Source organism: Cherax quadricarinatus, chromosome 17, assembly GCF_038502225.1.
Source record: "Cherax quadricarinatus isolate ZL_2023a chromosome 17, ASM3850222v1, whole genome shotgun sequence".
Taxonomy (NCBI): domain Eukaryota; kingdom Metazoa; phylum Arthropoda; class Malacostraca; order Decapoda; family Parastacidae; genus Cherax; species Cherax quadricarinatus.
This window is the reverse complement of record NC_091308.1, coordinates 13,694,892-13,709,676: the sequence shown is the minus strand read 5'-3', so window position 1 is coordinate 13,709,676 and position 14,785 is coordinate 13,694,892. Positions and strand designations below refer to the sequence as shown.

The 14,785-nt window shown below is 43.8% G+C and overlaps 1 protein-coding gene across 2 annotated transcripts in view; it reads left to right on the top strand.

Moving 5' to 3' along the window:
• The window catches only part of Nt5c (5' nucleotidase C), a 141,751-nt gene extending 127,178 nt beyond the window's left edge, over positions 1–14,573 (top strand). The window contains exon 6 of one of the 2 annotated variants that reach the window (XM_070085804.1): positions 14,144–14,573. In XM_070085804.1, coding sequence (XP_069941905.1) covers positions 14,144–14,515 — 372 coding nt within the window. In that variant the 3' untranslated portion in view covers positions 14,516–14,573. The remainder of the gene's footprint in view (positions 1–14,143) is intronic. The other variant, XM_070085803.1, reaches the window with a different exon arrangement.
• Positions 14,574–14,785: the final 212 nt, after the last annotated feature.

The window sequence follows — 14,785 nt, the reverse complement described above, 5'->3', positions numbered from 1 at the left end:
GCTCACCACTGACGGGAATCGGAATGAGGGGAACTGGTGGAGGTGTGTGTGAAGGTTTGCCGGCCACTTGGCAGACTTGACAACCTTTCAGATAGCTTTCCACAGTCTCCTTCATTCTGGGCCAATGAAAATGCTTGGCTATTTTGCCCAGCGTTTTCTTTACTCCCAAATGTCCTCCCATGGGACTATGGTGGGTGAAACTAATGGCCAATTCTCTAAAGGTGCTAGGTAGCACTACTAGATGTTTGCTGGTAGCCAGATGATCGTCGGAAGACAAAAGAGACTTTTCCTTTCTCATTAATATACCATTAGCAAGATAGTAACAATTGTCCAGGTCTCGGGCGTCGTCTTCTGTAATAGCTATCTCTCGTAATTTCTCTAGGGATGGATCAAGGAACTGATCCCTTATTAAATCTTCTTTCGATAGCATTTTAATATCAGAATCTTGAAAAGGGCCGATCATAGAATATTTCAGATTTGAAGATCCGGTTTGTAAGGATCGGCTGAACAATAAATCGAGACCTAAATCTTCGCCTTCACTTAAGACTTCAGTTGATAAAGGATTTTGAGGCGCTCTAGACATTGCTCTAGTTATAACATTGAGAGGAAATAAGGTAGGAGCCTCTTTTCGAGCTTCTATGGCATAGTTAATGTCAGTAGAATTATCAATAACTAGAGGCTCTCGGCTTATACCTGGATAGTCTAGATCATTGCCTATGAGTAAGTCAACGCCCTGAATAGGAAAAGTTTCACTGGATATACCTACCGACACAAAGCCAGTATAGGTTGGTGTTTGGATGTATATCCTGTAAAGAGGCACTCTTATAATGGCTCCTCCATAGGCTTCTAATAAGACATCTAGCTTTGTGCGAGTCATATCACTTACGGGAAGTATGTCCTGCTTCAACAATGTTAAATAACTTCCAGTATCACGGAAGGAATTAATTTCAACTAATTGAGTCTCGTCTATTCCAACTTTCACTTTAGCAAAGTAGGGACTCATAGCTGAGTGAATATCTTTTTCTGAAACAGCTCTAGTGTTGAGTCATCTAGAATGACTACTGATTCGTTCTGGTGAACCTTGTTCGGTACTAGGGTTCAGTTTCTTTTGAGTTGTCGATGAAGATATTACCCGAGTTGCGAAACGAAGTCGCTCGTTCCTGGTATCCCTCTCTAGCCAATAACAGTGTTTCCTTAAATGCCCTTTCTTATTACAATAAGTGCAGTTCAACTCACTGTTATGCCTTAGTGGTTTTGAACTTTTCCTAGAGTTAGATCTAAATTTATTATTAATGGGCGTGGAGGCATCATAGGAGGTCTGGTAAGGATTCTGTATGCGACGCATCTCTGTAAGATTGGATCATCCTTTCTTAGGGGCATATTTAGTCACTGTTTCCTTACTTTTTGTTTCGCCAATCAATTGTTGAGATATTTCATAATTATCGGCGAGCGAGGCTGTTTCTAGTATATTTACTATGGGGCAACTAATCAAATACCTATGCAAGTCTTCTGGTAAATTATTATAGAAATTCTCATGCAGGATCAATTGGGAAAGACTTTCCATAGATTTACAGTTAGCTCTACACCATCTCTCAAAAGCGATTTTCTTTTCACGAGCAAAATCCACATACGACTGAGTTGGCTGGCGTTTTAATGCTCTAAAGGTTTTTTGATAGCTTACTGGGAGGAGATCATAAGCCTTTAGGATAGCCTTCTTAACGGAATCATAATCCACATATTTCTCAAAAGGTAACGTAGCCGTACAACTTTGAGCTTTACCAGACAACGAAGTGTGTAATAAGGTTGCCCAGTGTTGTCGGGGCCAGCTCATAGCACGTGCTTGATTCTCAAAGACTTCAAAATAAGTATCTAAATCTCCGTCATTAAACCTTGGAACCATAGATGCAGCTTTTTGTATATTGAAAGAATCATTTGAGGATTCGGTACATCTTTCACTCACATTTCCTTGTTGTTGTTGTCTTATATAGCAGACCTCTTCAAGGGGGGCTCCTTGGCGTGGTGAAGAGGCTCTTGGTCTGAGGAATTAGACCTATCGGTCTTCTTCCTCAGACCGAACCTAATTACCCCCCAATCTCCCCTCCCCTATCCCATCCTCCCCATTCTCCCCTTTTTCCTTTCCTCCTCCTCCTCCCCACTCCTCCCTTTTGCCCTTCCTCTTTTTGTCCTTTGGGATTTCTCCCACAGGCGCGCTAGTTCCTAGGTAGGAGAAAGGATACCGGGGTCCATCCCATTCCGTTGAGGTTCTTAGCGGTGGCGTAGTTTGCCGTGGAATCTGGATCGCCTGGGGATGTCCCGATCCCTCTCCGGTATCCTGGAGTAGCTTTGGGTGTCTTTCGGGCGACGAGTGTATCTCTGGAAGCCACCTTTCGGATTCCGGGGGTGGTGGCCGAAGGAGGTATGCTTTGTGGCGGATATCCGGCCGCCCTCTCTTTTGTCCACCGAGGTAGCTCGGCAGATGTGAGGTTGCTATCCCGGATTGTTAGTTTACTAGCATGATGGGTAGGGTATGGCACGGGTTCCATGCTGCATCTGCGCTACTTGCGGTGCTGAGGTCCTCTTGGGCGCGGAGGGAGATTTCTGGCCCTTTCATTCCTCCTAGGACCTATCCCTCCCCGGTCCCCCCTTTTTTTTTCTTTTTTTTATTTTTATTTTCTTTTCTTCTTTCTTTTTTTTTCTTAAAAACAAAAAGAAAGAAGTAACCTAACCATGGCAGCCCTAGTCCATGAACCTGGTACCCCCGGGCCCCTTCTTGATACCGCACCCCGTTCTGACCCCGCCTCGTCTTTGGACCACTCTTCAGACATTCCTCATGCCTCTGTACCTATTGCCGGTGCTGTTTCCTCACCCGCTTCAGGTACTGAGGCCTCGACTGACTCCTTCGATTTATCGGACCTTCGCTCTCCTCTGACTATGCTTCCGGCCTCTCCCTCTACGGTGCGGCAATTTTCAAATCGCCGACCCGTTTCACGTTGGACCAACTCTGGTCCCACGCCTAAACGTCAACGACAATTACCTGCTGATGATACTTCTCCACCTTCTCGTTCTCAGAAACGATTGACACGTCCTTCACTACCTTTCCACGCTCAGTTTCAGACTGAACAGTGGACTAAATTCTTCACTTTACGACCAACTTCCTCTACTGCCTATCTTTCTGACCATAGTATTGGCAAGGCACTCCTACGCCATGTTGGTAAAGATATTTCTTTTCATGCTCTTAAGAGCGGTACGCGCATCATTACCGTACAGAATGCTACCCAGGCTCATGAGCTCTCTCGTCTTTCCCATATCGATACTGTTCCTGTCACTCTTGAAAAACATCATTCCCTCAATTCTTGTAGTGGTACCGTCATTCTGCCCCATACCATAGTTCAACAAAATTTCCAGACATGTGGCACCGACATTCTAGAACAGCTGGAACTCCAAGATCTCCCAATCCTCAAGGTAGACACTTACGTTCTTCCTGCCCGTGGGCGGAGACGATACCCTAGCAATGTGGCTCGTTTAACTTTTGACAGCCGAGAACTCCCATCCTCAGTTTATATAGCAGGACATCGGTTACAAGTTCGAAAGGTGATCCCTACACCACAACAGTGTAGAAATTGCTGGCGATTTGGCCATCCAGCGAAATATTGCAGATCTATCGCCGAATGCCCAGTCTGTGGTGCCGATGACCATTCTAATACGTCTTGCAATCGATCTCCCTCTTGCCTTAACTGTCATGAGGCTCACCCTTCGTACTCTCGCCGTTGTCAGGTCTATTTAAACGAGCGGGAAATCCGTTACCTCAAAGAGACAGAAGGTCTCCCTTATGCCATGGCAGTTTCTCATCTCCGCCTCCAAGGGAGACTCCCACGTGTTTCTTATTCCCGTGTTTCAAAACGTCCCCCCACTTCTGGTATCCCATCTTCTACACCCACCTCTGTGGTTACCTCTCCCATAATCACTCCTGTATCTAATCCTTTTGCTGTCCTCGGCTCAGACGTCCCTACTTCAACGCCTCAGTCTAATCTCGCTTCTTCGAGTTCTCTCTCACAAGCCTCAGTATCGACGAGACCTCGTACGACACCTCCTCCCAATCGTCCCTCTACTTCTCAAAAGTCAAAAAAAGGTCCGGTAACACCTCCTACCCATCTTCCACCTCTTCATTTTACCCTCCCTGTCTCTGTCCCTAGTTCTTCCCCTCTCACTGGCTCAGTTACAAGTGCAGAGGTTCACCCTCCTCCTCGTAATGTACCTTCCTCCCCTGTTCCCTCCCAAGTTTCTTCCTCTTCTGCCACCTCCCAGGTTCCTGCCTCCTCTGTCCCCTGCCACGCTTCTCCAGTTCCCTCCACCCTTTCGCCCCCCCCTACCTTGGTACAGTCCAATACAGTTCCAATCTTTACTCATCCTCCCCCTACCATTCCCAATATTGTCTCCCATACGACATCTCTGAATTCCGAAACACTTGAAGCAATCTCTGAATATATTGCAGAGACCAAACCATCAATGGACACTGATCCACCTTCCACTCTTTCTCTCTCCTCTGCTCCATCTGCGCAACTCCTTTCTTCACAGCGCACCGTTCCTTCGCTGCTTGAACATTTTCCACTGCCTCCGCATGTGGACTTTTCTAACCCTTCTAGTCCGTAGGAACCCTTACCTGCGGATTTCAAGTATCTTTATCATTGCCAATCATGGCCTATTTACAGTGGAATATACGCGGCCTCAGGGGTAATCGGGGTGAGCTTCAGATGTTACTCTCCCAGTTTGCCCCTGTTGGTGTTTGCTTACAGGAACCAAAATTACACTCTGCTGTTATTTCTCACATCTCAGGCTATAATTTATTGTATTCTTCTGATCCTTTTCCTGATGGGACCTTTAATGAAAGTGCCCTTCTTCTCCGCACTGATATTCCGTACCATCAGCTATTTGTTCATACTTCGCTGCATTACACAGCAGCCCGTATCCACTTACATAGGTGGTATACGCTCTGTTCTTTATATCTCTCTCCTTCTCGGGCATTATCTATTCCGGATTTTGCCTTCCTTGTTTCGTCATTACCGCCACCAATTCTGTTACTTGGTGATTTTAATGCCCACCATTTCCTCTGGGGGGGGTCTCACTGTGATTCCCGTGGAATTCAGTTAGAGGCTTTTCTTGCCACCCACCCCCTCCATGTTTTAAATACAGGTACTCACACCCATTTTGATCCTCGGACTCATACTCTCTCTTGCATCGATCTCTCAATCTGCTCTTCCTCCGCCGCATTAGACTTCACTTGGTCTGTTCTCCCGGACTTACATGACAGTGATCATTTCCCAATCATTCTTACTTCCCCTTCATATTCGCCACCTCTTCGCACCCCACGCTGGCAATTTAATCGGGCAAATTGGAACCTTTACTCACACCTAACTGTTTTTAAAGAGGTTCCTTCTTCGTCCTCCATCGATGAGCTTTTACACCTCTTCTCGTCCTCCGTTTTCACCGCAGCTTCTCATTCTATACCCCAAACTTCGGGCAGGCATTCTCAGAAATGCGTGCCTTGGTGGTCTCCTGCTTGTGCTCGTGCAGTACGTTTGAAACGCGCTGCATGGGGCAGGTACCGGTACAATAGAACCACAGAGCGACTCCTTGATTTTAAACAGAAGCGTGCGATCGCTCGCCGTGTCATCCGTGACGCTAAACGCACTTGCTGGCGAGATTGTCTCCACCATCACCTCTGCTTCCTCTATGAGTGCAGTCTGGAAAAAAGTACGAAAACTGAGTGGTAAATATTCTCCTGACCCGGCTCCTGTTCTGCGGGTTGCCGGTGTTGATATAGCAAACCCACTAGATGTTGCCAATGAAATTGGCAATCATCTGGTCCGTATTTCTCAGGGACTCCATCTATGCCCCTCATTTCTTTCCTCAAAGTCTGCCAGAGAGTTAGCACCCTTGGACTTTTCTTCTCTCAGAGAAGAACAGTATAATGTGCCTTTTACACTTCAAGAACTTGAGGCAACGCTCTCAGCTTGTCGATCATCGGCAGCTGGGCCCGACGACATTCATATTCGTATGCTACAACATTTACATCAGTCAGCCCTTGCAGTCCTATTACGCCTTTACAATCTTATTTGGTCACAAGGAGTTCTTCCACAGCTGTGGAAATCCGCCATTGTTCTCCCTTTCCGCAAACCAGGCACTACGGGACATGAAACCTCCCACTATCGTCCCATTGCTCTTACCAGTGCAGTTTGCAAAGTAATGGAACGTCTAGTAAATAGACGTTTAGTGTGGTATTTAGAGACACACAACAGTCTCTCCACTCGTCAATATGGCTTTCGTAAGGGACGTTCTACCATAGACCCCTTACTGCGCTTGGATACGTATGTTCGTAATGCCTTTGCGAATAACCACTCAGTTATTGCCATATTTTTTGACCTTGAGAAGGCATATGACACAACTTGGAGGTATAATATTTTAGCCCAAGCCCACTCCTTAGGCCTTCGAGGCAATCTACCATCCTTCCTTAAGAACTTTTTGACAGGCATTTCCGTGTTCGGGTTAATAATGTGCTCTCCCCGGACTTTATCCAAGCTGAAGGTGTCCCCCAGGGATGTGTTCTGAGCACAACACTTCTCCTCCTTGCTATTAATGATTTGGCCTCTAGTCTTCCATCAAATATTTGGTCATCACTCTATGTTGATGACTTCGCTATTGCCTGTGCAGGCGCTGACTGTCACCTCCTTACAGTTTCTCTCCAACATGCAGTCGACCGTGTTTCCAATTGGGCCACCACACATGGGTTTAAATTTTCCAGCACTAAAACCCACCAAATCACTTTCACTAGACGCTCTGTCATCTCCGATCATCCTTTGTACCTCTATGGCTCCCGTATCCCTGAACGTGATATAGTCAAGTTTCTGGGCCGCCTCTTTGATCGTAGGTTATCCTGGAAACCTCACATTACCTCTCTGAAGGCAACTTGTCACAGCCGGCTGAACCTTCTTAAAACCCTTGCTCATCTTTCGTGGGGAGCTGATCGTCGAACCCTCCTTCACCTACATTCCACCCTTATTTTATCGAAACTTGATTATGGTGACCAGATCTATTCAGCGGCATCTCCTGCTACTCTCTCTAGCCTTAACCCCATTCATCACCAAGGATTACGTTTATGCCTTGGTGCTTTTCGCTCTTCCCCTGTCGAAAGCCTCTATGCAGAAGCGAACGTTCCATCCTTATCCGATCGCCGTGATGCCCATTGCCTGCACTACTATGTACGCTCTCATGATCTCCGCAATCCTTCCATTTATAGAATGGTCACTGATATTAGTAGACATTCTTTATTTGTTCGCCGCCCCTGCTTACTCCGTCCCTTCTCTCTTCGCCTTCATTCGCTCTTGTCTTCTCTTCAACTACCATCTTTCTATGTACATGTAGCATCTCACTTTTCCCTACCCCCCTGGGAGTTCCAGCTGTTCGAGTCTGTTCTTTCTCCCTCCCTTGCTCGAAAGCCCAACTGTCTACGGTCGCTTCCCGCTCTCTTTTTCTTGACCACTTTCACTCTCATTCTCATGCCATTGCTGTGTACACAGATGGCTCTAAGTCTTCTGACGGCGTAGGATTCGCAGCAGTGTTTCCGGACAGCGTCGTACAAGGGCATTTACTATCTTCGGCTAGTATTTTTACTGCTGAATTATATGCCATCCTTACAGCACTTATCCGTATTGAATCTATGCCTGTGTCATCATTTGTGGTTGTCTCAGACTCCCTTAGTGCTTTACAGGCTATACAAAAATTTGATACACCTCACCCCTTAGTCCTCCGTATCCAACTTTGGCTACGCCGCATCTTTACCAAGCATAAAGATATTGTTTTTTGTTGGGTCCCTGGTCATGTTGACGTACAGGGCAATGAACAGGCAGACACTGCTGCGCGGTCAGCAGTACATGACCTACCAGTTTCTTATAGAGGTATTCCATGTACGGACTATTTTGCTGCAATATCTTCCCACCTTCACACCCGTTGGCAACAACGTTGGTCTACTATGCTCGGCAACAAACTTCAGTCTATTAAACCGAGTATAGGTTACTGGCCGTCTTCTTATCACCAGTGTCGAGGTTGAGAGACTACTCTCTCCCGTCTTCGCATTGGCCATACTCGTCTTACTCATGGATATCTCATGGAGAGGCGTCTTGCTCCTCTCTGTGAGAATTGCCAAGCTCCATTATCAGTCAGCCACATTCTGTTGGACTGCCCACTTTATCAACGAGCACGCAGAATTTACCTCTGTCGTCGTCTTCGCCCCGCTGCTCTCTCTTTACCTTCCCTTCTCGCTGATGGACCCACCTTTCATCCGGACTCTCTCATTGACTTTTTGACAACGACTGACTTACTTCACAAATTCTGATACTTTCAGCCCTTTCTACTTCAATCTCTTGCTACCCTCTACCCTCTACCCCCGTACTATCCCCTGCCCCGCTGTTTTCTGTAACCTGCTGATCATCCCCCCTCCCTTCTGCCATCCAATTCCCTTGCTTCCTTCCCTACCCTGCAGCGCTGTATAGCCCTTGTGGCTTAGCGCTTCTTTTTTGATTATAATAATAATATAGCAGAGCGTTTCCCTTTGAAAGTCTTCTTCATTTAATTTACGCTGAGCCTCAATTTGAGCAGTCTGTAAAATAAATAGTCTCTCTAATTTCTCAAACTGATTTTGAGAAATATGCCCCGATGGTATCGAAAATGAGGGAACTGAACTGGCGGTATGTGGATATTCCTTTGGACGTGCACCTTGGTGAGGGCCAGGCTGACCATTAATAGGAATTCCTTCAGTAACGGGCGAATGCCGAACAGCGGCTGCACCCTGCAGTACTTCATCTTCTTTACTAGAGGCCAAAGCGGGACCTAATCTATCTGATTCAATTTCAAGATCAACTCTTTGAAATTGTTCTTCTAATACTTCGAATCTCGACTGGTAGCTTACTTGAGAAACTAAACTTTCAGAGTCAGAATCTCCTGCTACATGATGGTTAGAGGCCCCTGGAAACAATTTGTTTCTAATTATTGCCCTTACGGTATTGGCTGTGTAGTATCTATCGTATGGTACTCCCAATTTACGGGCTATCTGCCAGCACGTTTGAAGTTTCAAGGAGTCCAGCTTTGATAATGTTAAATCTTCAAATAACTCTTTAATGTGATCTTCCATGATCAATATTTTGAAATTAACTAAAGATAAATTCCCAGTATATAACTTTAATATTGTTCTTTTGATCAATGTCTTAGAACAGCAGAGATCCCGGACAGGCCCCCATTTGTTGCGAATAAGAAATTTTTTAAAGAACTTCAGAATGTGGCCTGTTACCATTTATTTCTTATGCAACAAGATTTTTGGATCCGAGTTCTTTAAAGGTCTTTTAGAGTCTAGGGGAAATAATTTCAACTGGGAAACTCCATAGAATAATATTCAAATTTATTAAAGTATTTAAATACAATACTTTATCTTCTCTTTGTAGTTAATTTAACTTAATACTTTGTACAATAAATTTACCATATACATTTAGTTCAAAATCATGGAAATGTCACATTAATAAGGAAGTTTAATTATTCTTCCTGTATCTAAGTCCTCATGTCTCTTTCTTAACAAGACTGTAAAGTCAAAATACAAAAGATACAAGATTTAACAAGACCTTTGAATCTGGCCGTAAAGTATCTATGGATTACTGAACTGACCAAGAATACAAATATCAAAAGAGTCTTTCAGAGTAATGAGGAACAAAGTGAGTCAGCTCTAGAGTCCAATTCTCAAAACCATTCAAACTGTACACCGTAAGTGCCAATATACGATCAGTTGTCAGGGCTAGAGCAGGGAGCAGACTGACTACTTGCCAGTCTGTTGACGTGTCGTCAGGTTGGATCAGCTGAGCCACGTCAGCCAGCCGGACATAAACAACTGAACAATTCACCGGATGGTTCCGAGACTTAAACTCTATATACACAAGAAATCCTACCTAACCACAATAGTAAAATAATAGTGATAATTACAAAATAGTGATAATAACGATAATAGCGATAATAAAATAGTGATAATACCATGGTATTTTTCATATATTAACAGATAATAATATAACACCGAAAATCTCTATTTTAGCTATAAACGGGGACTTTCGCGCTATAATATTAAGTGATGAACATATGCTCTTACAATATTTAAATAACATAGGATGACCAATTTCAAAGATATAACAGTAAGAAAGGGGAGATTATTTCCCAGTAAAAGTGTGATGTCACCGTGGTTGTTTAATATATTTATAGATGGGGTTGTAAGAGAAGTAAATGTGAGGGTCTTGGCAAGAGGCGTGGAGTTAAAAGATAAAGAATCACGCATGAAGTGGGAGTTGTCACAGTTGCTCTTTGCTGATGACACTGTGCTCTTGGGAGATTCTGAAGAGAAGTTGCAGAGGTTGGTGGATGAATTTGGTAGGGTATGCAAAAGAAGAAAATTAAAAGTGAATACAGGAAAGAGTAAGGTTATGAGGATAACAAAAAGATTAGGTGATGAAAGATTGGATATCAGATTGGAGGGAGAGAGTATGGAGGAGGTGAATGCATTCAGATATTTGAGAGTGGACGTGTCAGCGGATGGGTCTATGAAAGATGAGGTGAATCATAGAATTGATGAGGGGAAAAGGGTGAGCAGTGCACTTAGGAGTCTGTGGAGACAAAGAACTTTGTCCTTGGAGGCAAAGAGGGGAATGTATGAGAGTATAGTCTTACCAATGCTCTTATATGGGTGTGAAGCATGGGTGATGAATGTTGCAGCGAGGAGAAGGCTGGAGGCAGTGGAGATGTCATGTCTGAGGGCAATGTGTGGTGTGAATATAATACAGAGAATTCGTAGTTTGGAAGTTAGGAGGAGGTGCGGGATTACCAAAACTGTTGTCCAGAGGGCTGAGGAAGGGTTATTGAGGTGGTTCGGACATGTAGAGAGAATGGAGCGAAACAGAGTGACTTCAAGAGTGTATCAGTCTGTAGTGGAAGGAAGGCGGGGTAGGGGTCGGCCTAGGAAAGGTTGGAGGGAGGGGGTAAAGGAGGTTTTGTGTGCGAGGGGCTTGAACTTCCAGCAGGCATGCGTGAGTGTGTTTGATAGGAGTGAATGGAGACAAATGGTTTTTAATACTTGACGTGCTGTTGGAGTGTGAGCAAAGTAACATTCATGAAGGGATTCAGGGAAACCGGCAGGCCGGACTTGAGTCCTGGAGATGGGAAGTACAGTGCCTGCACTGTACTGTAGTGTAAAGCACCCTTCTGGCAAGACAGTGATGGAGTGAATGATGGTGAAAGTTTTTCTTTTTCGGGCCACCCTGCCTTGGTGGGAATCGGCCAGTGTGTTAATAAAAAAAAAATAATTTTAAAAATATAAAGGATGTATTTTTGCATCAGGGCCTGATAACTTACTAGGAAGATAACCAGCATGCTTTGACACATTTTACTTGCCCAGTGCTCCTAGGCCATAGTATGAACTATCTAGCACTTTTCTCAGTTGTGTGATGTAGTGTTTAGAGTGATAACTGTGAGGATCTCTCATTTTTGTTAGAGCTGACATCAAGATTTCATCTGATGCCAGAATCAGGGAGCAGTGCTATTATCTCTACCTCCTGTCCCTCCTTCACCACATACCACTTTCTTCTACTCTTTCTACATCCACACAACTCCACCACCCATCTCAGTTATCTTTGCAGTTTTATGATAAATTCATTGAAGGCATATACCACTGTAAATACAATGAGAAGGGACTTTGTCATTCACTCCACTCTCATGGTACAGAGGTGTAAACCAGTGCTCTTGCTGCCAACCTACTCTACCGCAGAATTTTTTTTTCTTGATTATTACTTTATCAAATGCATATAACTGGTATATTGTTATTTGATGCATGTTTTGGTTAGTATCAGCTGTATTTGTTAGTACGGTTTGGTCCAAAAAATGTGGATTTTTATAATGAATTTGTCTGAGTGTGGCACCTTATGTCATATGCTTATCCAAAATTTTGGCATTTTGACTTTTATGATTTGATACCAACTGATGTGACACAAGTGAAGGGAATTTATAAATACAGTTTCTTAATGGAATGCACTGAAATGTTTATAGTAGTTTGGTGTAGGTGCAAGGGGTTACTGTCTGGTGCAATTTAGGTTTTAGGTTTTCATAAGTTTTCTAAAATTGTTTTTCAGATTTATATTTTATTTTTGGATGAAGGATGCTAATGTTTGGTACTCCAATAACACTAGCCAGTAAAATTAAAGTTTTTATCCAGTCCAGAAACCAGATTCACTGTTTTAAATTAAATTTGATGTGCCGAATGCAAATCTAAGCTTATTTGCTTGTGATGGCCTAATTGAAGGTACAACTACATGAACCCACGTAGACCATAAGATGACCCAAGAATACTAAGAATGTAACCCAAATCTTGACAAAATGGAAGATCTAAGGAAGACAACCCTGCTAACCCAAACACTGCCTCCACTGCCAGATGATCACTTAACCTAAACTCAGGGAAATAAAGCCTTCTCCTCCATAGCTTCACAGTATCTACTTTAGTGGTACTATGACAGGAAATCGCAGAAGAAACAACAGCAGTTACAAAAGAATAACACCAAGGACTCTACAACTCAACATGTCTACCCAGCAGGATGCCGGTGTATCATCAACCCCCCTCACCACCGCCCAGGGAACAACAACAACAAACATGGCTGACTCTCCCTCCAACCCCACTCCCTTCAAAGGATTCTCTCAACACCCAGGTATGATTCTTCCTGACACTATAAGCGATTACATTGTCGCCCTAGAAAATGAAAACAAAGATATTAAAGCAACACTTGCGCAATATGAATCCAAGGTAACCATCCTTGAGAACAAGATCCAAAACCTTGAAGAGAGAATTACACATCGGGAAGTGCTGACACAGAAGATACTCTGAAAACAGCTATAGCCAGTCACACTGAGCAAATAACAACCCTAAATATGAAGGTTGAAGAAGCAGTCAAGGACTGGAATCAGAACATGCACACTCGACTAAATGGATACTTTGAGTTCCAAGATGACAAAGCCGAACAAGATAAGTTGTCTGATGCAGTTATAATAAACAGCCCACACATTTCTAGTGACATAACCCAAGCCGAGTGCAAAGAAACTGCTATCAGGATAATACATGACCACGTAAAAGTTATCCTGCAAAACAGTGAAATCAAAGAAACACGTTTGCTAGGAACACAAGGTAGTAGACAGTATTATGATCAGACTTCATTCATATGATAAAAGAAAGGATCTAATTAAATCAGCAATTACAATGAAAAATGAGTGTACATCAACGAGTGTCTAACAAGAAAACATCAAAACCTTCTTTTCAGGTTGAGAAAACTTAAACAGGAAAACAAAATACATCAGTATTTTACTCGAGATGGGAAAATACTAACTAGGAAAACATCAACAGGACAACAGTATTGTAGATGAATGGTTCAGAGAACCGACATGTTGATAAATTAGACACATGTGCAACTCTTGGGTATCTTTATTGAGGAAACGTTTCGCCACACAGTGGCTTCATCAGTCCATACAAAGGAGAATCTTGAAGAACAGGAGGAGAATGAGGTAATCAGTCCCTCAACCTTGAGTCGATGTGGTCAGTCCATCAATCTTGAATAGAATACGGCATACGTGCTGAGAAGGAGCTTATAAACCGTTGGCAGGAGAGGTGCAGCAGTCATAGGTCGTGCAATTTTCCTGCGCAAGAGATCGATGGCTTGTGTAGTAGGTACTTTGGTGAATAGGGAAGTCACGTCAAGGCTGGAAAGTTTCTTGTTCCTGATGTTGATGTTGCGAATGCGATTGAGAAGATCACCCGAGTGTTTGAGATGTGCTGGACTGATAGTGATCATGATAGGGTGATCTTCTCAATCCCATTCGCAACATCAACATCAGGAACAAGAAACTTTCCAGCCTTGACGTGACTTCCCTATTCACCAAAGTACCTACTACACAAGCCATCGATCTCTTGCGCAGGAAAATTGACGATTCACTTGATCTTCCCATTCCAGCCAGCGATTTCATCGACCTTGTTGAACTATGTGTTGGCTTTACGTGTTTCTCTTTCGAAAATCACCTCTTTCAGCAGACTTTTGGACTACCCATGGGTTCGCCACTCAGTGCGGTCCTGGTGAACCTCTACATGGAACATCTAGAAGCCGAACGTTTCTCCACTATTATTCCTTCGTCTGTCACCTGGCTCCATTACGTTGACAACATTCTCCTCATAACTCCTAAACGCTTCAACGTTCAAGCTCTCCAAGACAAGCTCAACCAGGTCGAGCCGTCAATCCAGTTCACACTTGAAGAAGAAGTCGACAACACTGTTCCTTTCCTTATGTTCTGCTCTGCAAAGCTGACCACGAACTTCGTTTTAAAGTCTATCGAAAACCCACCAACCAAAACGATCTTCTCCACTTCTACTCTCACCACGACACCAAAACTAAACGTGGTGTAATTATAGGCTTCTTCCTGCGTGCACTCAGAATCTGCAGCAATGAGTTTCTTGAAGAAGAATGCACAATAATTGAACAAGTATTTTCTGAACTCCACTATCCTTGTCACTTCATCAGAGACTGCAGACGACGGGCATTAAACATCTTCAACACGCCCAAAGAAGACACTGCCAAGAAGAGATACATAGTCCTCCCCACCAACTCCATTGCCAAACAAGTTTCCAACATCTTTTCCAATACCTCATTCCAAATATCTACCTCCACAACCACGA